The sequence below is a fragment of the Panthera uncia genome, chromosome C2, assembly GCF_023721935.1.
Source record: "Panthera uncia isolate 11264 chromosome C2, Puncia_PCG_1.0, whole genome shotgun sequence".
Classification (NCBI taxonomy): Eukaryota; Metazoa; Chordata; class Mammalia; order Carnivora; family Felidae; genus Panthera; species Panthera uncia.
In genome coordinates, this window is record NC_064810.1 from 77,358,001 (window position 1) to 77,384,210 (window position 26,210).

At 41.0% G+C, this 26,210-nt stretch overlaps 1 protein-coding gene across 13 annotated transcripts in view; it reads right to left on the bottom strand.

Moving 5' to 3' along the window:
- Positions 1–26,210, bottom strand: part of LPP (LIM domain containing preferred translocation partner in lipoma) — a 679,983-nt gene that overhangs the window by 236,311 nt on the left and 417,462 nt on the right. For all 13 annotated transcript variants that reach the window (XM_049629520.1, XM_049629513.1, XM_049629514.1 and 10 more), the window contains one exon: positions 20,360–21,049. In XM_049629520.1, the coding sequence (XP_049485477.1) occupies positions 20,360–21,049 (690 nt within the window). The remainder of the gene's footprint in view (positions 1–20,359; positions 21,050–26,210) is intronic.

A 26,210-nucleotide genomic window follows, 5' to 3' on the forward strand; every position in this document is an offset into this window, starting at 1 on the left:
TCAGCCCAAGCCTTTTATTCAGTGTCTTGTTGAACAAATTTCCCATTTTTCAATCTAAATGTTAAGCAATAGCAAGGGGCATTCTGCAAACAGAATAGTTGAGAACTGCAATTTTCTTTTAGTTCCACGTGTTTCCTGCTATGGGTTTTATTATAGACAAAGAACGAGGAGTCTATGGTTTACATGGTGTGCAAAATTGGGAAGTGTGTTACTTCTCTACCACTTTGTCATCATCTGTAAAAGACAATAATTATTCATCATCTGCCCATCCCAACAAGTTCTTTGAGAAGCACATGAGACAATGGGTATGAGAATGTGTTGAATTAAAATGTTTCCTGTTATTTTATCAAAGACAATCATAAAGTACCTATCAATGTAGATACAGAAGCATCCCTGATCACCCAAATTTACAGTTCTACTTTGCTATTCAGGCCTTGGACACCCTCTGGATCTTAATTTCTTGTGAATAGGTAAGATGGCTTCTTAGAAAAGCAAAGGCAACACATTTATTTGATCTCTGACAGCCTTAAAAAAAACCTGTGAACTCCCCAGTCATTGAGCAAATATGTTGGGGTAATTATTTTGTTTGAGACTACTTGTTAAGTTTGTTTTAGTTTCTAGAACTTCTTTTTGACTTGTCAATTAGGTAACACTCAAAATGGAAAACTAGGCTTCTGTTTTTTTTTTTTTTTAATTTTTTTTTAACGTTTATTTATTTTTGAGACAGAGAGAGACAGAGCATGAACAGGGGAGGGGCAGAGAGAGAGGGAGACACAGAATCGGAAACAGGCTCCAGGCTCTGAGCGGTCAGCACAGAGCCCAACGCGGGGCTCGAACTCACGGACCGTGAGATCATGACCTGAGCTGAAGTCGGACGCTTAACCGACCAAGCCACCCAGGCACCCCTAGGCTTCTGTTTTTTAATAGGGGATGCTAACATTAAGTATGGATATAGCATGGAATAAGAGTATATAAAATAGAAACCAATGACTCCCTCGGCGGATAACCTCTTGCTAATGAAAAGGGTCTTTCTAAATATGATCCATGTAGTGTAAAACACAACACAACACAACACAAAACAAAGCAGTGGAACACTTGTGTTTGACTCCCTATTAATAGCCTGGTACTAGAACTCACAGAACAACCACAGAAGGCTGAACAGTCCAGGCTTCTCACATGATCAAGTTCACACTGCCCTGGTTCTCCAAATAAGGTTTTCTAAACGAACTTGGCCTAGGCTTGTTCATTTGGCATTTCTCCTGTAGGAATGCAACTCACTGTTCTACCCAAGGGCTTCAAGAATGACAATTGTTGAGATATTTATTTAGTTATTTAATCAATCCTTTCTCAGGACAGGCTTATTTTGAATCAATGGCAACTGCTCTTAGTGAATAGAACATTTGTTTTCTTTGATTGACTCTAAACTTCAGACATAAGTGGGCTGGATTTTACAGCTTATTTTAAAATGTTCTTTCCCCTGACCCTTTTCTGATGAGGCTTTCAATGATGTTGCAAATTATTCATGCAAATATACAAAACAATGTCACAATGTTACTCTGGGCATTTGGCAGGGAGTTGAGGCGTTTGGGCGACTTTATATCACCCTTGAAAAAACTGGCCACTGTTGGTTTTGCTACAAGTCTTCTCACTTGGAGACACCATGCTGTGGCAGTAGGCTGGCTCTGAGGAGGTCTTCAGCTTGTCTCGCACCTCTCAGAACTCAGTAGTACTTTCCTCTCTGAGGTTAAAGTCATTCTGCTTAGCCCCAGTCCATGGCCCACCCATCACACCCCTCACTCTGCCACTTGCTTCAAAAATGCCTGGCAGGCCGACTGGCAGATAAAAAATGAAAAGAAGAGCATAAGACTTCTATTAGAAAAAAATAATCAGGAAATTTTCCCAGCAGATAACCTCTCAATAGCCTTATTTTATTTTATTTTAACTTAATTTTAATTTTTAAAAAATGTTTGTTTATTCATTTCTAAGAGAGAGAGAGACAGACAGAGTGCAAGTGGGGGGTGGGGGCAGAAAGAGAGGAAGACACAGAATCCGAAGCAGGCTCCAGGCTCTGAGCTGTCAGCACAGAGCCCAATACAGGGCTTGAACTCACGAACCATGAGATCATGACCTGAGCCGAAGTTGGACGCTCAACCGACTGAGCCACCCATGTGCCCCCCAGCAGCCTCATTTTAGTAGAGGGATCCTCAACAGCTTGGCCTATGGGACTTGCTCAAGACAGAAGATAACTGGATGTAAGATGTAAAGGTGGATTGCTACACATCAGTATGAATTTTTGTAAATATCTTTTTACAAAGAGGAAGTGTGGTATAATGGCTAAGAGCTTTGGTCACGTGCTCTTGGACAAGTAACCTAATGCATTTCTATCTCAGTTTCCCACTCAGTAAAAAATCAGGGTATTAATGGCATTTTCTTTGTATGTGTTTTGAGAGGACTAAATGAACCAATGTACATGAAGGCATCACATAAAAAAAAAATCATGATTTGACTAGGGTGATCTCTAACATTGACACTTAAGAGCCGTTTTGGGTGATTTCTAGCACTCCCACTTAGAAATAGGTTGTAAAACTTCAGAATGAAAGTACATTTTGCCACTAATAGCGTTTTAAGCCTGAAGGTCTCCAAGTGATTTAAAATTGGTTAAGGGGACATGGGCTCCAAGTCGTTAAAATTCACATAGAACATAAAACATTGGGTTAGGTGTTACTTACCTACTAACTTTGGCCAGTAACACACGTTATATTAGGGTCTTCATTATGCATGCTTGTCTTTATGCTACCACATGCAAAGATGTAAGTGAGCCAGTTTTGAAAGTGGTCTTACTTTTAGAAGCTGATGGTTATAAATGTGGAGAATCAGAAAGGCAGTCAATTAATATTGAAATTAATCTAAGTCCAGGAAGAACCTTTGATTCCCCAGCTTTTAGAGGTTCTTGGTGATTACACAATCTAATCTTCTCTACTTTCCCCACTCCTCATGTCCATCAATTCAAGACTAATAGAGGTCAGACCCTACATAAAGCCTGGCAAAACTGACCCACGCTTTCACCCTCTGAAGATCACTACAACTTTTTCAGGACCTTTCTTTTAGCACTGTTACAGTTTGTGTTTTATGAGAGCTTGTGGCCCGTACATATATGGTCGTGGGGGAAAATGATCTATTCTCAAAAAAAAAAAAAAGTGGGGACATTAGCTCTATTTTTTTAAATAATACTTCACACTAATGAATAAGAAGTTAAGAATGGTCAGTGACCAGTGTCACCAATAATACGGATCTGATCTTCCCTATCAGGGAAGACGAGCTAAGTTTTAGTTGGTTTTAGGTGATTTTTGTATGTCCATTGGCATCTAGAAAAATAGCATGTAGATAGTACATGTTATTTATTGAAAGTAAAATTTTAAGAAAATAGTTCTATGTAGCTTTCTATGTAGCATTAGTAATTATAACTAAAACACACATACCTCATCAATATTTTTTCCTAAGTAATTACTGTATAACTCACATATGCTTGGGAGTACTAATGGAATAAACAATGTGGCCAAGCTACATATGCCCCTGTCTAGACAGAATTACTGTGTAGGCAGCTCATGAGCAGCTCAGGCAGCCCTTAAGATGTCCCAGTGTTGGTGTTGGGAAAGCAGATTTCTATTGATGCACATTCTGCACCATTTACACAAAGAACCACTATGGAGAACGCAAAGTATCGCAGAAGTTATTTCAAGGCAAAGGGATAACTGGAAAAGGACAGAGAGGAGGGTGAAAGAAAACCAAGCCGATAAGAGCACATGTCAAGGTGAGCAACACTTGGTGTAAACAGGAAATCTCAAAGAACTGATGTCATTATTTGTCTTTTATCGGTTAAATTGCCATGGTGGTGGAGGGAGGGCTGGGGAGGGGAGACCAGATGAGGAGACCAGACAGATCCCAGGCTGCTGAGAAGAATGCCCCTGTGAATGCAAATACAGACGCTGCGTCTGAAACAGGAGTAGGTAAAACCTTCATCCCTCACCCATGTCTGCAGTGTCCCCGACTATATAGTGTTCAATCTTTAAGTGGTTAGGTGCCACGAAAACATGTAGTGGTGTCACCCTGTATCTTTTTTGGCTAAGAAATTAAAATTGGACGTTTGTTTGTTTGTTTGTTTGTTTGTTTGTTTTAAACATGCAACTTTAGTTCTTCCCCAAAACTCATAAGTCTCAAGCCATTACTGCTTGCCCTACATTCCACTGCTTGCATAAAACTTTCCCTGCCACTGGAGAGAGGAAGTGGTGTCTCTATTGTATTCACTTCTCATTCAATAACCACCCCCCTCCTCTGCCCCTGGAGTGGAGGCTGGGAGTCTTGCTTCCGTACACAACAAAGAATCTGGAGGTACAACTCCATACCAATAAAGTGGCTTCATGTTTCTTAATATAAAAGTTCCTCTGTTGACAAATGAGAAAGTTTATGAGCCCATCTTTTCAATAGTTTTAAGGGAAACCGCAGAAGCACCAGAGCCTAACAAATCTTCCTGCATCCACTCTGATCTTACGTGGTGGCTGGGATTATCTTAAAACAAAACCAGACCCTACCGCTCCCTTGCTAAAAATGCTCCAGTGAATTTTCATTTCATTTAGGATCAACACAAACTCCTTATCGTGGCCCGTAAGATCTGGACCCTGCTTACCTCTCCCATCTCATTTTATTTCATTCTCTTCCACCGACTATGTTCCAGCCACATTGGCTGTCTCTCTATTCTTATAAATGTCACGTCAGAGGACTCATCCTTTCTGCTCTTTGCTTGGAATGGTCTGCATCCAGATCTTAGAAGATGTGGCTCCCTTACGTTATTCAGGTTTCAGCGCAAATGTCATCCTTTCAATGAGTTTCCTAAGTTGGCTACCTAAATCAATCTCTACCTGGATATTAAAAATCCTTCTTTGGGGGCAGCTGGATGGCTCAGGTGATTAAGTGTCCGACTTCAACTCACATCATGATCTCATGGTTTATGAGTTCGAGCCCCGCATCAGGCTCTGCCCTGAAAGTGCAGAGGCTGCTTGGGATTCTCTTCTCTGCCCTCCCCTCACTTGTGGTCTACCTCTCTCTCAAAATACATAAACTTAAAAAAATGCCTTCTTTTTATTTTATTCTGAGCAAGTGTCACTGCCTAAGATTATGTCTTATTCCTTATCTTTTGGGAAAAAATCGAATATAAGCTTTAAGAGGAAAGCAACATTTTTTTTTAAGTTTTCTTAAATGTTTATTTATTTTTGAGGCAGGTAGGGAAAGAGGCAGAGATAGAGGGAGACACAGAATCTATAGCAGGCTCCAGGCGCTGAGCTGTTAGCACAGAGCCTGATGCAGGGCTCAAACTCACAAAAAGCGAGATCATGACCTGAGCCAAAGTCGGACGTTCAACTGACCGAGCCATCCAGGCACCCCAGGAGAAAAGAAATCTTAATCTCATTCTGTTTCTCACTCTAACCCCAGCACCAAAACAAAATGGGCAAGAAACAGTTTTCGATAAAGGAACAAATGATCAAATGAAGCCACGTGGTACTGTCCAATAAAACTGAGTTCTTCTGCTTTAACACTTAACTGTTTATATTCATGAAAGTTTATAAAAGAAAGCTTCTGGATTGGGAGAACTACTTAATCTCTGCAAGACTCGGTTTTTATCAGCAAAAGATAATAGTCCCTTTTAAAAGTGTTAGTGTTACTGAGAAGACTGTGTGTGTTAATTCATGGAAAGTGCTTAGCACAGTACCTGACATAAATGTTCAGTCACACAGCTTTAAAGTATTTAATAATCCCATCTGTCACTTAGGATTTTTGGTCTCCCTTCTGTAGCCTAAGCCCTTCCAAATATTATAATGATCTCTTACGTAGGTGCGGTATCTTAGAGTCAAAAGTACCTCCACGTCTGTCACCATACATAACTTGCCTTGCAGTCTGAAATTCAAACTGAGGTTTGATTTCCAATCCCTAAGTCTTTCTACCACAATAGACAATACATGGTGAGGAAAGGAGGGGCAGGAAGCTTAGGTAGAGGGAGGTGGGTAGAGTGGAAAGTATAAAATTTGGAACACTCGACTTAAAGTGGGCGTCATACGTTGGAGGACCTCAGAGCTTTGTACCCTTTCCCACATAATAGTACTCTGGATAAAAGGTTATCAGAATGATTCTGTGCCCAGCACTTACTCATTCATTGACCAATGCATCTCTTCCAGGATTTACTGCTTGCCAATCAATGTTCGCTACATAGCAGTTAACAAAACAGACAAAAATCTCTGCTCTTATGACACATTCTATGGGGAGAGAAAGAACACAGCATTAAAATATATCAATGTCAGCTGCTGATAAATATTACAGGGGAAAGTAAAGGTGAATAAGGGCATTTTAGGGCTGATATTTTTTAGGGGAGGTATTTTTTGTAGGGTGCTCAGAGAAGACTTCTCCAACAAAGCAGCATTTCAGTAAAGTCCTGCAGGAGGGAAGAGAACGAGCCATGTGGCTATCTGGGGAAAAGCATTCCAGGCAGAAGGTCAGCAAAACAAGTGCCCTGAAACACGAGTGTGCCTGCATAGAGGGTGGCTGGAGCGGGGTGAAGGAGGGAGGAATAGATGAGGTCAGAGCGCTGACAAGGGACAAACAGAGTCAGGCCTTGTAAGCACTAAGCCTGCTTGTCTCAAACAGAAGTCACAGAGCTGGGAAACTGCTGGAGCGTTCTGAGCATGAAAGTAAAATAACGACTGAAACAGGATCCCTTTGTGTCGAGAACAGGCTGACGTGGGACCAGGATGGGAAGGCCACAGCGGGAAGAGGCCACTGCAGTAACTCAGGCAAGGCAGGAGAGTGAATCCACCAGGGTCCTGGCAGGCAGGGGATGTGGGGAGAAGGGAGCAGATTTTAGACAGACTTTCAAGGGGGAGATGAAAGCATGTGCTGTGTGAGAGAAGGAGAAGAGTCCAAACAACTTTGTGTGTTAGGCCTGAGCTCCTACAAGAGCAGACCCGTCATGACTGAAAGGTCAACAACCATGTGTGGGAGGAGCAGGCTTGGGTGAGGGGGAAATCAAGAGGTAATATGCCCCTTAGTGATGAAAAAAGCTTCACTACACATAACACTGTGCCGGAAGGGACAGAGACAAGAGCAGTTCAAGTTGACCACAGCAAGACAGAAAACGATGATGATGTAGGCTGGAAAATTAACCTCACTAACTAAAACAGAGTGCATCCAAATGAAGATTAATCTACTGGTGATACAAGCTAAGATCTAAAGACTAGATGAGACTGGGAGCACAGCTGAAATAAAAAAAAAAAAAACAGCAACAAAAACACACCTATTAAAAAAATACCACTTTAACAAGTCTGAGTAATAGGAAGTGTATGCAACTCCATGTCAATTCAATAACTCAAGTTATTTCACTTACTGATAGATTGATCAATTCATGCATGAGTGAGTTCCTGGTACATGCACCATACTATGTTAGGTACATAAAAACAAAACCGGGGATGCCTGGCTGGCTCAGTCAGTGGAGCGCGCAACCTTGACCTTAGGGTTGTGAGTTCGAGCTCCACGTCGGGTATAGAGATTACTTCAAAAAATAAAATCTTACAAAAAAGAAGAAACAAAACCAAAATAGACACGATTCACACCCCTGAAGAACATAAATGTCTACTTGAAGAGACAGACTTATAAGGTAATTCAAATCCAATGGGATGTGGAGATGGGGAGAAATTGGAATGCTCATGCACTGGCTGGTGGAAAGGTGAAATGGTAGAATTCCTTTGGAAAGCAGTCCAGCTGCTTTTCAGAAGGTTCATCAGCGAGGTCACCACATAACCCCACAATTTCCACACTAGGTATATACCCATGAGAGCTGAAAACAATGCCCATATAAACATCTGTATCCAAATATAGATGGTAGCATTACTCATAATAGCCAAGGAAGAAAAGAAAACCAAGTATCCATCAACTGATGAAAGAACATATATAATGTATGTCTGTCCAATTTAACTTATTCAGCAATAACCAGGAATGAAGTACTCATAAGTATGACAACATGAATGAAACTTGAAAATATTATGCTAGGAATCCAATCACCACAGACTACCTATTGTTTGAATCCAAACATCCAGAAATTGCAAATCTACAGATATGAAAACTAGATCAGTAGCTACCTAGGTCTGGAGGGTTTGAGGAAAATGGGGAGTGTTGATAAGTACTTGGTTTCGGGTTGCCTCAGTGGCTCAGTCAGTTAAGCGTCTGACTCTTGGTTTCAGCTCAGGTCATGATCTTGTGGTTGTGAGACTGAGCCCCATGTCGGACTCTGTGCTGGCAGTGTGGAGCTGCTTGGGATTCTCTCTCCCCCTCTCTCTCTGCCCCGATCCCACTCGTGCTCAATACATACATACATACGTACGTACGCACATAAATAAATAAATGCACTTGGATTCTTTCCGGGGTGAGGAGACTGTGATGATGGTTGCACAATTTGGTGAATATAGTAAAAATATTGGATCAAACTGTACATTTTCAGTGGATTAATTCTACTGTATGTGAATTCTATCTCAATAAAGTTATTATACATTTAAAATACCTACTAAGATGCATGTTACAGTCAAGGAAGAAGAAAAATGTTATGAGAAAATTCAGAGGAATGACAATAATGTGTGGGGATTAGGTGAATGGTCAAGCTTCTCCAAGAGTCAATAATGGAGATAGATCTTGAAGGCTCAATAGAAGTTTAGCAGGTGGGGAGAAACAGGAGGGATGTAGAATCCATTCTGCCACATAGCAGCATAAATTTTGGTTTCGATATTTAATTCTTTCCTTCCCTGAAATTACCACCAACTATTGCAACAGCTTCCAGCTCAAGAGTCTAGATCTACTGGGTCAGGAAGAATAGTTGAGAAATATTCAAGAAGTTTCCATGATAATCTAAATATTGCAAAGCCCTTCCCATATTTTGGTAAGATGTCAGTTAACTTTTTCTGTAAAGGACCATGCAGTAAATGTTTTGGGCTTTGAAGACTATACACCCTCTGTTGCAACTCTCAACTCTTCCACTGCAGTGTGAAAGCAGTCGTAGGTAATACATTAACAAGTGGATGTGGCTGTATTTCAATACAACATGATCTAGAAAACAAGGTGGTGTGTGAGATTCAGCCCATGGGCTGCAGTTCGCTGGGTCCTGGTCCATATCCCCCAGCCTGCCTTCCTGAACTCTCTTCCAGTTCTCTGCTGGTCACTAGAAATTTTCCTGCCTCTGCAGGGATCACCAGCATCAGTTATTTCCCAGAAGGCCTGCTTAATTAATACTCCGTTGTTCTTTTGAACGGGATGGGTAGCAGGATTGAAAACTTGGTTTCCTCTGGTAAAAAATTATGAGTATCATAATAGCAACTATCCCAATTTTTGTTAAAGATGGCGAGTACACAGCCACGAGTAACGTGTAATATCTAACAGATCCATGATGACTGCAACTAGCATTCTTACATTCTCTTTGTCTACATTTTGCACAATAATCCCTAAAGACACATCAAAAATAAACATGGTGTCTATGGTTGGGGAGATATAAATACACCGTATATTTATGAAGACTGAATAAAAGGGGATCTATTATCTTGAACTTAGGTTAGGATATTGTTTCAACTCCATAAATCTTCATATAATGTTGACTGAATCGTGGGTTTCAAATAATGTTGAATATATGTTATGTCTCACATATAAACACAACTTTAAAGATGTACTCTCCAAACTCTTGGGCCCAAGGGGTATTTGATATTTGGATAACTACTATGAACGAACACATGTAAACATAGACAGCTATAAATGGAGGCAAGTGGTATGGAGTGAAAGAATTCTGGGCTAGCAGTCAGAAGACCTATGTTCTTTCTCACCATACTTCTGGCATTTGGTACTAGTGGGATACCAGGCCAGTTGCCTTTGGACATGATAAAGAGTTTTCCGCACATATAAAAGTGTTTGATAAATTTTATAAGGGGTTATAAAAATGTTATGTGTTATTACTATATACTTCAAAATGATATTTTAAGTAAGTCGCCTTCTGAAATAAACCAGATTTACTTTCTGAAGACTTTTCACTGAATTCCAAGGATGAAATAAAGCAAACACTATGTTATTTGCCAAGAGTATACTAAAAGTTGAGTTTTCCATATTCTAGAAAATCAAAGAGCTAAAATAAGTAAATCTTTATTACTGGGACAATGGCACTTAAGGAAAGTCAGTTATTTGACTTTCAGTATGGTATATTTCCTAATATTCTGTGTGTAAAGTCTTTCAAAGTTTTTCTACTCACCATAATAATTATACATCAATAATGGTCAAACTTATTGGTTTGCTGGGGAAGAGAACTATAGTCTCTATTCTGAAACAGGACAGTATGAGTGTCTGTGGCTGGCCAAGAAAGAGATGAGATTTCTGGAGAGACATTATCAATTGGTTGGGTAGTTATTTTACTGTAGAACTGAAACAGAACAAAGATAAAACTCTGTAAATTAAAGTGAGTTCTCTTGGCTCTGTAAATGTAAAAATTACATATTGTTAAAATCATTTGTTTAAAACGATGTATTTAATTTTCCAAAAAGATTAGGGACCTGGGATATCTCTAAACATCTAAATCTCTGAAAAAAAGAGGATTAGCAAAATGAACAGTATTCACAGACATATCTAAGTATGTGAGGACATCCATCCTGATTATAAATTTTAAAAACAGGGGAAGAAAAAATGATGGAGTGAGTCAAATCATATAGACCCTAAGAACAAGTCTTTCCACAGGAGGAACAACTATGAGACAGAAAAAAGAACACTAGAAGGGTAGCCATTTTCTATTACTATTTTTTATGTTTATTTGTGAGACAGTGTGTGCACACATGCATGCCCAAGGTGGGGGAGGGGCAAAGGGAGGGAGACAGAGGATCTGAATCAGGCTCTGCAATGACAGCAGAGAGCCTGACACAGGGCTCCAACTGAAGAACCCTGAGATCATGACCTGAGCCAAAGTAGGAAGCTTAACAGACTGAGCCACCCAGGCGCCCCAGTCATTCTCTATTATTAAAAGAACTTACAACAGTGATGGGGAGGTCTAAGGTTAGGTGTAAGTAAGCTCCTTTTGGCAATAACTGTCACACCTTTTAAAGTTCCTTTATACTTCCGATCTCACCTGTCTTGAGTCAATGCAGAGGGACTCTGGTATAAGAAAAGAACATTAGTTTTCACTCAGATGTGGCACTTACTAATTGAATAACTAACTCTTCAAATCACTGTAATGTTTCGTGTCAGTTTCCTCATGTGTAAATTTAAGGAGTTATCAATAATTCTGAAGGTGACTTCTATGTCTGACAGTTTCAACAGGCTAATCTAGAGAGGTGAAGTGTAAAGGTTTATTATTTTTTTCCACTTTACGTTCTTCAAATTTGTGAGAAACTATTTTGTCAACCAAAAAGCACATCTTCCAAATATAGGAAGGTGATGGATAGACTCCTGCAATACAGGAAAATAAACAGCTGAATCAACAATTTATTTGAAGAGGAAATGATCAGGTAGAAAAGCTTAAGGAGTCTTAAACAAGCTTGCAAAACTGCTAAATTTAACGAAGCCATATGACACAAGGCCAATAAAAAAACAAGTCTATATACTAACAGCCAACAACTGCAAATTGAAATTTTTAAAAGTACCATTTACAACAGCATTCAGAATGTGAAATACTTAGGGATAATTTAGCAAAACATGTAATACATTGTTGAGAGAAATTAATAAGTGCATAAATAAAATGAGAGCTATACCATGCTCATGGGTTGGAAAATAACACTGTTACAGTATAAGCTCCTTTCAAATTGATCTATATATTCAAAAAATCTGAACCAAAATCACCTCAGGCTATTTGTGGAAACTGGCAATCTAATGTTAAAATTTATATGGAAATGAAAAGGACTTAGAATAATCAAACACTTCTGAAAGGAGCTTTCACAGTCTCGTTACAAAGTCTACTGGAAAAGTCAGCAATAAAGGTAGTGTGGCATTGTCTTAAGGATATATAAGTTAGTGGAATGGAATATAAGAGTCCACATGAAGCCACACGTGTATTGCCAACTGACTTTTGTCAAACATATCTAGGTCATTCAATGGAAGGAAAGACTTTTCAACAAATCATGCTGAGAAAACTGAAGCCAATGGGGGAAAATGAACTTTAAGCTTTATCTCACACAATACACAAAAATTAATGTGGAGTGAATTATAGCCCTAAATTTACCTGTAAAACATCTAAACGACAAGCCTAAAATAAAATCTTTGTGACTACGAGGAGGCAAAAATACCTAAGGGAAAAAATAGCAGCACCGACTATAGAAGGATAAAAACATAAACTGAACTTGATCAAAATTAAACACTCTTGCTCTTCAGAAAACAACATTAAGGAAATGAAAAGTCAAGTCATGGACCAGGAAGAAATATTGGCAAGGCATATATCAAAGGGCTCTTATTCAGAATACACAAGGTACTCTTACAACTCTCAATAAAAAGAGAGAATTCAATTAAAAAATAGGCCAAGAATTTGATGACATTTCACAAAAGAAGATAAAGGATGGCCAAAGAAGCGCATAAATAATTAACACTCACATCATTAGTCACAAGGAAAATGTAAATATAAAGTACAATTAGATATAGCTATAAAGTCTGAAAATAGCTACAATTAAGCAACCACATGTTGCTAGGCTTGAGGAGCAGCTGGAACTCTCCTACATCACTGATGAGAAAGTACAATTTAAGAAAACAGTTTGGCAGTGTCTTATGAAGTTAAACAGTTGACTACCTGCCTCAGAAATCCCAGTTCTGGGTATCTGACAAAAAGAATAGGGGCACCAGGGTGGCTCAGTCGGTTAAGCTTCCCACTTGGGCCTAGGTCATGGTCTCACCATTCCAGAGTTCGAGCCCCGTGTAGGGCTGTGTGCTTGCTGACAGCTCAGAGCCTGAAGCCTGCTTCTGATTCTGTGTCTCCTTCTCTCTCTTCCCCTCCCCCACTCTGCTCTGTCTCTATCTCTCAAAAATAAATAATCATAAAAAAAGAATAAAAACTATGTCCATACAAGGACTTGTACATGGATGTTCATAGCAGCCTTATTCGTAATTCAAAATGAAATTAAAAAAATGACCCCCAGGGGCGCCTGGGTGGCTCAGTCGGTTGGGCGTCCAACTTCGGCTCAGGTCATGATCTCGCGGTCCGTGAGTTCGAGCCCCGCATTGGGCTCTGGGCTGACAGCTCAGAGCCTGGAGCCTGTTTCGGATTCTGTGTCTCCCTCTCTCTCTGACCCTCACCTGCTCATGCTCTGTCTCTATCTGACTCAAAAATAAATAAATGTTAAAAAAAAATTTAAAAAAAATGACCCCCAAAAAGTGAATGGATAAACAAAATGTAGTATGTTCATGCCATGGAACACTGCTTAGCAATCAAACTAAATGACTACTGATATGCACAACAACATAAAGAAATCTCAAAAAAATATAGTGAGTAAATGAAGACCTGACACAAGGGTGCCCGCTCTGATATGATCCCATTTATATGGAATTCTGGAAAGGATGAAAATAACCTACGTTCAAAAGCAGGATGGTTGCTTGGGACTGAAGTTAAAGGGGACTGAAGGCAGCAGGGCATGAGGGAGGGAGCTCTGTGAGGTAGCTGAAATGTTCTTTAGATTGTGTTGGTATTTGTATGGGTACATACCTGTGTCCAAGGTGCACTGTTACATGCATTTAGAAACACACATTTTATTGTCTGTAAACGAAACCTCTGAAAGCTGATTAAAGAATATGAATCAACAAGTCCATGGACACTTGGCAAGCAGGGGACTAAAAAAGACTGTGTACGTAGCAGCATCCATGTACACATGCATAGTCCAAGAGGAATGTAAAATATCAGCACCACAGTGAAGATGAGAATCTATCCAGCTACTCTGGATACTGAGTTGCTGACATGACAATGCTTGTATTACTGAGGTCACCTAATATGATCTGGTGGGGTAGGTTTGGGTTCTGACATTTTGCTGAATAGCCTGTTAAGTTCTAAGGCAGGGCTTCCTCATTTTAGTAGGGCATGAGAAGTTTCTTGATGCTTCTTTATTAAACAAGAATGTGCTAAGAACTGTGTTAGTTACTCTGGAAGAGACAGGGTTGTTCAGATAGGGTTGTTCACCATCTCTATCCCCTAAATCAGAGAGTTCAGGACATGCTGGGGCCCAGTTTAGTGGAAGATTGATACATGCATGACTCTAGTAGAGTAAGAGTGGGAAAACTTCACAGGAGAGGGTGAAATACTGCACGACTTGATTTTACAAAGAGAAGGCATCGTAAGAGAGATGGGCACTTCAGCTCGGTCTTAATGGATCACATGAGATGCACAAGTATTTCATCTATCTGGCGGAAGGTCTGAGAAGGCATTGAGGGAAGGAGCTCTACGAGGAAAGCTATAGAGATGAGAAATAACTAGGAATGTAAGTTCTCAGTTGGAAGTCAGGATGTTTCAAGGGGGAGATAAACTTGGAAATCCAGACTGGGTTTCAATTCATTCCATAATGGGCTGGGAAATTTGGAAAGTTTTTTTTTTTTTTTTTTTAATGGCAATTAATGACCAGGGCAGAGCTGTAGGGTAGAAAGATTAATCTGATAATATGTATAGGAGGGACGGGTGTGGAGAGAGACCAGAGGTGGAGACACCCAATAGGAGGCCATTTCAATAACTCAGTTGAGAAATTAGGACACCTGAACTAGGAGTCGCAAGGATATCTACTTAAGAAACCAGATTTGAGAGACAGTGCGATAGAAACAGCAGGACAAGTTATATGTATGTGATGTGGAAGAGGAATTACAGTCCTAGGGCCCTAAGCCTGGATGCCCAGCAGGGAATTAGCCGGTGCTTCCCCTCCGTTTGATGGTCTCATGGCCACAACAGCTCTCTCTCTCTCTCTCTCTCTCTCCCTCTACCACAACAGCTGAAGCCCATTTACATGTCTGACAGCGAGTAGGGCCATGGTGGCGCCATGTCCAGCGGCTGTCGATGCGGATGTTTGATGCTCCCACTATCCAAACACCAAAGCATGCTGACATGCATGGCTTCCCCGGGGGAAAGTATGAGGACAATATTCAGAAGGTTGGAATCATGGCTCCCGTGAATTTGCCAGATGACCTTCACAGAGTGACTCTCGGTACTGATCTTCTGAACCCCTGTGAATTGTGTAGGGGTCCACAAAGCACTTTGGGAACTGGAACACCCCGTATAGAGGGGGATTACTAATATTCTTGTCCTCATCTTTAGATGTACAGGTATTGGCACCTGTCCGGAGGCATCTCTCTGCATTCATCCCTCTCCCCACCCTAACTATCTCCTCTTTTTGCTTCTCTGATCCTGGAATTGAGAGCGATTTTGCACAAGGATTACCATAAAGATAGTTTTTTTTCCAAAATGCCACCAATTCCTTGCAATATACCCAATATGTACATCCATCTCCTAAAGTTAAACATTTTGATAGTACTGGAATGTTTGAAATACTACTATGTCAACATTCTCAAACATTTCCTGAAACTTAACAAATTACAGGACCCTTTACCGCTGACCCCAGGAGTTCACTCCCTCTGTTCTCTTCTCCGTACCGTTAAATATTCCCCAGATCCTTCTGGATGTTAAATGAAGAGCAGTGATCAGCTCTGACTCTGGATAAGAAAAACTCTGCATTGGATTTATTGAAAAGTGGTTTGCCGATCTCCACACTCTCACCATGGTGAAGGGTTTTCCAAGGAGATGTCAATACTAGATGATTGCCGAATTTAACCTAACCCCCACACTAGGTGGGCCCTCACAGCTTTCCTGGGATGCATAGCACCGGTGCCTTTCACACACTGTGGGGCAAACAGCGTCTCTTTTACAAAGTTGAGACTGACGAGGGTTAGATTTATGACAAGGAAGTGGGTATAAAAATGATCTACCCTCAGGTCACCGTGCACCCAAGAGTAATGACTGGCCTCCAGGTCCTGGTTCTAGGGCTTTCAAGCTGCCCCACCTTAATCTGAACGCTGGAGAAAACGCACATTCTGTCTCACTGGCATGTGAAGACAACGCACATAGGACGAGAGTTCTGGGAACTCCATAGTAGCTAGCAGATACGAGCTTTTATAAAAGAGCCAAAAGAAAAGATTCCACTGTGCCTTTAAGAGTGTTTCTAGTGGGAAAGGAATATTTCTCTCTCATAAAGCCTTGCTTATAACAATATTTTTCAAGGAACTCAGCTCAGATGGTCCAGGAAGCGCATTATGGTCTACTGTAGCATGCAAATTCACTGCTCAGCACATTATGGGAACATAAATATCATGATCCCCACACTCCGCAGGTTTTCATGTGGCCTCCTTCCTTCCTTCCTTCTCTTCTTCCTTGCCTTTCCTTTCCTTTTCCTTCTGCTTTCTCCTTCTCTTCTTTCCCTCTTCATTTATATTGTAAGGAAATTATAGCAGCTCATCTCAAATAGAGGAGAGATTTCTTTCTTTCACTTAAAACGAAACAAAACAAAACAACGTCTTCCTTAATGGGCTCAATGTCAAATTCCTCAGAACTTCTGAATGTAACAAAAGAGAATTGTTCTAAGGTACGAAGGTATTTTTTCCACCAGTGACTTAAAAAACTGGAAATAAACGAAAGCCAGGGAAAAGCTGAATAGTCCTCACTTGGCAATTATTCAGCCCTTGGAAATTTCCAAGCCCTCTGCAATCATTAATTAATTAGTGAAGATGATGTTCCACTTTACTGAGGCTGGGAGCGTGACATAAAGAGGTCTAGAGGCTTTCCCCAAGCTGAAAGAGGAATGTCAAGGGAAGAACTGAAATGAGAATTAGAAGCTCATTTCTCAAGCCAGTAGTCACATCACTAAGCCAAGTGGAGTCAATATTGGGACAATAAGGTCCTCTGTGCACAGGTGCAGTTGAATACAGCAGTGTTCTGCTCAAAGACCAACTGTGGAAAAGCCCACCCCTTCATCCACCAGTGCCCCCACAACACACACAGGAAATTTCTGTAGCTTCATCAGCCTCTTTCCCCTTTCCTAAAACACAGACAGATGGCTAAATATCAACCTCCAACCACTCTCCTCTATAATCGCAGCAAAAATCCATGATTTAATTTTCATGATTGAAAGGCACAATATGATGTCAAAAACACATGACACTGTTGAAAATAAATATTTCCAAGAAAATTTTTAATGACATGAAATTCACTGATATCCAGAATCTGTAATAATGTAGACCACCTCGAATAATTACCTTCTCCCATAAGAAGGAAAGTGAAATGTCATGCTTTTGGGGGAGTGGAGAATCAAAGTTCACTCCAAGAGCCTGAACAGGTTGCTGAGGGCAGATCAAACATTAGTGATGATGCGGCTCTGCCTGACACCTTAGATCCAGGTCTTGCACTGGGTCCTACACCCATTCCCCCTACACCAATGGATTGGTTCCCAGTGTTGTACAGGCACTATCTAGATAGCACCTCATGACATGATAGGTAAATAGGAAACTCGAAGACTGGCTCAGCACTTCTCAGCAGATGATTCCCTCCACCAGATACACTTTTGCTCTGTTTCATGTCTGCTTCCCCCCGTGGGGTGATGGGATCCTTAAATAACTCAGGGCCCACCTCTTTCCCTCAGGAACATCAGTCAGGATGCTCTGGGTGAGGAAAAACTGCATGCATAGCTGAACTTACATGGTGAAGACAACTGTCCCAACCTACACTTTTAATCTTCCATAGGAGAATTTGTTTCAGTTGTACCAAAAGCAAGGGAAAGTTCAATAACCCCATTTTGTTCTGAATGGGTGTTTTTCAGGTCCAGGAGCGACCACTGCAGACATGCTGTAATGTTAACAAAGGGCAAGCCTATCCAGTGTGGCTATTCTTGACAAACTTTATTTAAAAGCAAAACAATAGGGGCACCTGGGTGGCTCAGTTGATTGAGTATCCAACTTCCACTCAGGTCATGATCTCGCAGTTTGTGAGTTCGAGTCCCACATCGGGCTGTATGCTGACAGCTCAGAGCCTGGAGCCTGCTTCGGATTCTGTCTCTCTCTCTCCCCTGCTCATGCTCTCTCTCTCGCTCAAAAATAAATAAACATTAATTTTTTAAAAATTAATGCAAAACAAGGGGCACCTGGGTGGCTCAGTCAGTTGAGTGGCTGATTTCAACCCAGGTCATAATATCATGGTTTGTGAGTTTGACCCCCATGTAAGGCTTTGCACTGACAGTACAGAGCCTGCTTGGGATTTTCTGTCTCCCTCTCTCTCTGCCCCTCCACTGCTTGCTCTCTTTCTGTAAAAAATATAAACTTTAAAAAATAAAAACAAAACAAAAACAAACAAAACAAAACACCCTTAATAACATTTATTTTCTTTTTTTTTTTTAATTTTTTTTAACATTTATTGATTTTTGAGACAGAGAGAGACAGAGGATGAACGGGGAAGGGTCAGAGAGAGGGGGACACAGAATCTGAAACAGGCTCCAGGCTCCGAGCTGTCAGCACAGAGCCCGATGCAGGGCTCGAACTCACGGACCGTGAGATCATGACCCGAGCCGAAGTCGGACGCCCAACCGACTGAGCCACCCAGGCGCCCCAATAACATTTATTTTCATGGAGGGAGTTTGAAAAGAAAGGCCTCCCAAGAGTAATGTTTCGAACACTTAACATTTTAACTTGGAATCTTTATGTTGAGAATGACCATGGCTGGTCCACTTTTGTGTAATGAGCATTCATAAGGTTACCGGGTGCCTCCAGATACTCACAGGCCCCCCTGGGAAGGGTTCTTTTCCTCTAAAGAACCTAAAATTCTTTTGGAGCACCATTAATAGAGCAGATGTTTTCATGTGAGAATCAGGGTTTAGTAAACATCTTACCTAGAGAGTAAGGATCTGACAGATTTTTGTCATAATGGTGAAAATGTGAACAGGTATATCTGGAAACTGACAATCTTGAATGGGTAAAGGATTATACACACACACAGATACACACATGTGCTTACACACACACACACACACACACACACACACACACACACTTCTATAATCCATCTCAACAATTACAATTCAACGTGTAGCTAATCAAGGGCTCTACAGTTTCTTTTTTTTTTTAATGTTTATTTATTTATTTTGAGAGAGAGAGAGAGAGAGAGAGGCAGAGAAAGAATCTTGCATTGTCAGCACAGAGCCCTACATGGGTTTCGATCCCACAAACTGTGAGATCATGACCTGAGGCGAAATCAAGAGTCAGACACTTAACTGACTGAGCCACCCAGGTGCCCCAAGGGCTCTCCAGTTTTTGATTTCTCACAGCTCTAACCAAAAGGGTGGGCTCAGTTCCAACCAATAACTGGAGATTAGCTTGGTTTCTCCATTGCCTCCCTTGCAAGTAATTCTCCTTGGATCCTCTTGTCAGGGTGGGAAGAAACATCATCATGTTGGTTCTAGTACTCATGGAAAGTCCAAGTTGTAGGTGAAGAGGTATGTGTAGTATTATGTCTTAACTATTCACAGGAAGTAAGGATGCATTGACTTAAAAGCATATATGCTTGCAATTAAATCAAACCAAAAAAAAAGATAACTGTCATAAAGGATTTTTAAAAGTTTCTGAACACAGTTAAGGCCCACAGACTAAGATTCTTCCTGGAGGATCAGTAATGGGGATAAATAAGAGGTAATAAACAAGTTCCATAATACTGCAGCCCCCTTCACCTCACCTACCAAGGGGCCCTTGGCCACTTGTTCTGTCTCAGCAGCCCTAGGCTTGTTTGCCCTAAGCAGAACCCAGAGTGCCAACTTTGCTTGGGTTCTGAGCGTCTTTACATGAGCCTCATGTGGCCCTGTACATCTCTTACCTACAAATATGGGGACCTCCTGTCCCCACTAAGGTACAAGATGCTGCATATCTGTTTAGAGTCCAAGCACATGCAACAGCTAAGCGTGAGGAAGTTTCTGACCCACAGAGGGGCGCTTTGACCAACAGGAGACAAGAGCTGGAAGATAAACTATTTTCCCATCCTCTCCCTGAACAGATTGTCCTGATCTGCTCATACGGTCTTTTGCAAGATGATCCTTCAAGATTGAACAATTGGCTGTACTGGATATTAAACAGTAGCCATATGATCCCACACGTAGGATCTCTGCCTTTTCCTGCTTCACTCACGCTCACCTGGGACTGTACTTTCTAATGACATAAAAGGAGCACATACACTTTTGCCTTAGGCTCTGCTTTCTGGGGAAGTCAGGCCAAGATACACACTCCTTCAGCCCCATCACTATGTTAATGAGTTCCCTACCTTTTGTTGCAGTGGCGGTGCGCAGGGCACTGAAACAGGATCTGTGATATAGGTCTTCTTGGGCCCAGTAACTGGATACATCCCGGCTGGGTTCTGGTTTCCTGTTCCAGAAGGAGTATACCCTTGTTCCCGCTTCCACGTATTCGGATGCCCTTGTTGACCGTAAGCTGGATCAGAGTCATTTTTGCCCCCATAGCCAGGCCCTGATGGGCAATAGGCTTCATAATAGCGTCCTTGGTTGGGGGCATACCCATATCCAGGCTCCGGTTGAAGTCCTGGTGGTGGAATATATGCATAGTCCATGCCCCCCCGTGTTGAAGGAGGTGGGCACTGCCCAGAGATAGAAACTGGTTGAGTGTTATAGCCCTGGGGTCCTGGGCCTGCGCCATAAAATTGTCCTGATGAAGGAGCAGCCATGTAATGAGAGCTGGGCTGGGCTGACTTCACCTGCACGTTGAAGGTAGGCCTTGAAGGGGTGGACGCCGTAGCATAGGAGGCGGGGACTGGTTGAGGCTGGGGTTTTAGTGTTCCAATTGGTGCCACAGGGATGGGTCCTGCCTGGGGTGCAGGCTGTGGTTTCAATGTAGACTTTTTGGTTGCTGTTAGAGGGGGTTGGTTTGGTATTACCATTCTTTTATGTCCTGTGACAGGGGTAGAGACTGGAGGAGAGGCAGTCGAACTAGTAGAGCCCTAAAGGGGGAAAGAGAAAAATAAAAATAAAAAAGATAAAGATTACTGCCAGTGAAAAATGAAAACACATAAAGGAACAAATATTAGTAACTACTATTCTTATTTTGTATCAACTCTTATATGGTTCCTGCCTTCTTTTTTTTTTTTTATTTTTTTTAATGTTTATTTATTTTTGAGACAGGGAGAGACAGCATGAATGGGGGAGGGTCAGAGAGAGAGGGAGACACAGAATCCGAAACAGGCTCCAGGCTGTGAGCAGTCAGCACAGAGCCCGACGCGGGGCTCGAACTCATGGACCGCGAGATCATGACCTGAGCCGAAGTCGGACGCTTAACCGACTGAGCCACCCAGGCGCCCCATGGTTCCTGCCTTCTAAGAATTCACAAACCAACATAAAAATCATGCGCACTTTTGTGTACTAGTAATGAACAATCTGGAAAAAAATTAATGATTCCATTTACAATTACATCAAAAAGAAACAAAAATACTTAAGAATAAACTTAAGCAAAAAGGGCAAAAGACTTACATACACTAAAACGTACAAATGCTGCTGCTGAAAAAAATCGAAGGCATAAATATATATAAGACATCCTGTGTTCATGGATTGGAAGACTTATGCATATATATAATACTGAAAGCACTAGCAATAATAAACTAAGCTAAACAATGCTATCTCAATCAGATCAGATTACCAAAGATATAGTCAACATACAGCAAAAAGGAGGTACTAGAGAAAGAACAGGAGGACTGGGCAAGGGTACGAAAAAAAAAACAAGTAAATCAAAGAGGGGTGTTGAAAGAAACAAACACTCCCAGAAGAACCAAAAAGATGCTAAATTTTAGAACAAAGATTCCTATCAAAGAGTGATTTACCAAAGATAACCCAAATGTAGACTGTTCCTCCTTTTCTAACTTCCTGATTTCCATTGCATTCATTCATTCAATTCAGAAATACTTACTGAATATCTTAAGAATGTTTAAGGACACAAAGATTGGAAGATCTCACTGCCAAACTATGAGAAGTCTTGGTTAGGCTGGGGATAAGTAAAGGCTCAGAGAAAGCTTGGAGATTCAAACATCTGTCCTTAGGCATTAGTCTACTATGGATCTGGAAATATGTCAATGACAGAATGTTTTAATTTTGCTCTGAGTTACTATGATTAGATTTGCTGATACAACAAATGAATGACCACACCCTGATTTTGCTGTTTATTAATTTCCAAGAGAATTCACATATTCTTAGGAAGAGGGGATGTGAGGCCTTATGTTACTCTAATGTCATTTACCCACACCAAGTCACTAGAGATATATAGCTGTGGGAAAGATGCCGCTAACTGCTTCTTCATACCTACTCCCCTTCTTCACTACTCAAAGAATTTCTATTTTATTTAGGGTGACAATGTCCTCACTTAAAATACTTCTCTAGACTACAACCAGAGATAGAACGTTGCCACGGGACACAGTTCTGGCCAATAAGACATATGCTAAACATTTTAGGGAAAACAAAAATTCTCCTGATAGAAGCATCACCCCTACCTACCTTGCCAGTTTCTTCTTTCCTGCCTGGTTGGTGGATGTGGGGCTGTAGATGGTACAGCTATCTTGCCCCCACCATAAGATGCAAGTCTATCAACTCAGATATATATAGCTTTCTGATGATCTACACTGATCCAGAGATAAAGATTAAAACACTCCCAGAGATATTTGGTTGACATACAGTAATTCTCAATGGAGAGAAAATCACCTCCTGATCAGGGACGTTTGGTAATGAGTGGGGATAATCTTATTGTCACAGTGACGGGGATGTTATCATCATTGCATGGGCAGAAAGCAAAACACATCACTGTCAAACCCAAGATGGCAACAGCATCCCAATGAAAGTGACAGACTCTTGGGCTACATTTCTTCTGTCAACCTACCTGTGAAGTTCCCAGATGTGAGCCAAGGAGGCCACAGGTCCTCTCTAGCATCTCTCCTCTACAACACTCTCTACTTCTTGATCCAAATAACCCTTCTCCCCTTGGTCCCTTTGATCCTAGAGCACATGAAAGCTCTGACTCTGATGGCTCCAGATGCTCGCTCTGTCCCTAAACACTTCTCTATACCCAAATGCCTGTGTACGCGATGCATTTATAAATCAGCGTGTTATCATTTTTGTTGGGATTCTGACAGTTACAGCTCTCTTTCCCACATTTTATTGGTCTCAATTTATATTTGTCTACTTTCCTAAAGAATTCATAATTCTAGATTTAGTTCTTTAAGTTACAGGAGGCTGTTAAATACAGTTATCTTTTTTTTCCCCCTTATCTGATACTAGCCTCTCAGAGGACAAACTTGCCATTTACTTTTGTAATTGAAGCAACCTTAGTAATCTTGTCTTGGCAGAGTAGCTTTTCCCTTCTTTATGAAGATGGCTCCAACAGTACTCAAGAGAAAGAAATTCCATTTCTTTAGTAAGCAATTTATTAAGAAATACATCCTGAAGAAATTCCTAAATACACACACAGTTAATTAAGATCCTGACATTCTGTAGTAAAGAGCATGGGAGAGTCAGTTTGAACCTAAAAAAAAAAAAAGGTAAGGTCAGTTTTTTTTTCCAGTCAACCATGTCAGTCTTAAAAAAAATGTCAGCATAGATGGAATTGAATGTAAGAAGGAATAAAGCTTTTCTTTTCTTTGATGACTCAAGATCAGCAGAAACCCAGAGTTCCTATTTTGAACACTTTACAAACCCAACTATAAATGGAGACAGTGACTGAGCAACTGGGCTAATGGCAGGCGTACTCTGTGCTGCAGCTGTAGAGAAGTCTGTCCCCAGAGCAGATCCTGCAGAAATCACAGATTTTGGAAATGAAAGCCAATCACAATGATAAAGTAAGAATAAAAAAGAATTAATATAGACCTAACTCCTGAGAAGCAACATTTCCAACAAAATTTCTCTTTTTCTTTTTTGGTGAACACAGACACACACACACACAGACACACACACACACAGACACACACACACACACACACACACACACACACACACACACACTTTAAACCTCCGTAAAGTCTTTGAAGGAAGGCATCAGGTCACAGTTTCAGAAGTCATTGCTTTCTTCTAGGAAATATCTCACCAGTGGAACTCTCTTTGGGGGATGAGAAGGTTTCCCACAACTTTATTATGAATTCTGCTGTGTATGTGCCGGCATGCTTCTGACTATTTTCTATATCGTAACTACGGGAGTGAAAATAGCACATTTAGCTATATTTTTCCCTTTGCAATTTTACACTCTTTACCTCACTGGAGGTGGAAGGGGTAAAGAACAGGAATCATTTTAAAGCGTATTTATTTATGTTCTTCATAGTTAAAGAAAGCTATGGCAACATTTTCCTGGCCCACATATTCAATTAAATACATAGTGAATCTTTTCTACTCACTGAATTAGTTGGCACTTCCGAGTATTTATTTTTGGCATATCATTTCTTTTTTGTTTTTGCAGAATTTCTTTAAGTTTTATCATGATTTAACATTTTTATTTTGAAAATCAAGCACATTTTAAAATTACAGGAATATATATATAATATATACATATATATTACATATACATGTATATATAAAATATATATTTGTAATATATATTTTATATGACTTGAATCTCTGTAAGTCTTTTTATGTGGTTATTTTTCCATTAATTATTTTCTAACGATCATGTAAAGCTCTGTGAGGTTAATGGGAGAAGGGCAACGTCCTGGGATGAACAGCACATGTCCCCCTGTCCGCCAGGAGTTTATAGTCTGGTAGAGGGGCTACTATATATAATCAACAACTGGTGGATGGATACTCCATTACCAGGAAGAACTGGTCGTGGCCATGGGACAACAACAGACAAGGGGTACCGAGAGCACCTCTCGTTCTCACCCCATGGGGCAGGTCCTCAACTTCCTTTGTGGCCAGGTCAGGATAAGGTCCGGCCATTCCTCAATCTCTCCTGCCCCTCCCACCCACTCCCTGACCACACTCACACGAGCGCACACACACTCCCCCGCTCCAACTTACCACTAGTCTTCTATGCATCCTCTGTTTCTTTCTTATATTCTTACATTTAACTCCAGTCTCATTTTCCTTCCGCTGCTGTTTGCCCTCATCGCCACTTCCCTGAGCTGTTCATTGCCATCAGCGAACTTCACTTCTTTCTCACTCCCCTCCCTCAATAACGCCACAGTCATCTCTCTAACGTGACCCTCTGAGCCTGGCTCTCTGCTGATCGCAATCTGCCAATGGCCCTGCTTTGTGTTGAGCTTGTTTTATTATGTTGTGCTCTTTGTTTGTTTGTTTGTTTGTTTTTAATATACTTTAAAAGAATTTCCAGTCTAGCCCCTGCCTCCCTGGCCAGCTGCCTCCTTTTTTCTACCATCACTCACATCACACACTCCAGCAATTTGAGGCTTATGCAGAGACTGGAATAGATCACACAGTTATGTCTGCACTCAGATCCGTCAGCCAGGACCTCCTTCTACAGTCTCTGATCTGTTCTATCCAATCTCTACCGCGCTGCTCCCCTGCTGCTCAAACATAGCCATCTGGGCAGTTGCCTACTTATTCTGCTAGTCTCAGATCAAATGATGTGTCTTCTGTACTGTCATTCTAGACTCCCCTGTAATGATCTGGACGTTCTTTCTGTGGTCCTTCAGTTATATTCCCCATGAACTTTGTACATAGTCCCCATTAAAACAGTTACCTTCTGGTGTTTTAATAATCGACTTGCATGTTTTTTAAGTTGGAAAGAAGTCAAGCTGTAAGCTCTAGAAAGCCAAATTATCATGATCTCAAACAGACAGAGATTTGTCTTTCATAATAGAGAATCCAGGAACAGGCAGCGAAGAACTAATGTCTGCTCAACAGTGACAGCAGGGATTCAGGCTCTTTCTAGGGATCTGTTAGAAGCACTTCACTAATCTTTCTTTAAAATTCCTACTGATGACCAGTCGTCACCATATTGCCCAATGGCCCCTGAATAATGACCCTCTTTATCTGACACAGGCCCTCCTCTCTTCTCTCTCTATTTTTCTCTCTATTAACTCTTTCCAGGACCATATACACAACTTAAAATACCTTCCGCGTTATGAAGATTCTCTTGAGTTTCTATCTCCAGAATTCACCAGCATTCTGAATACC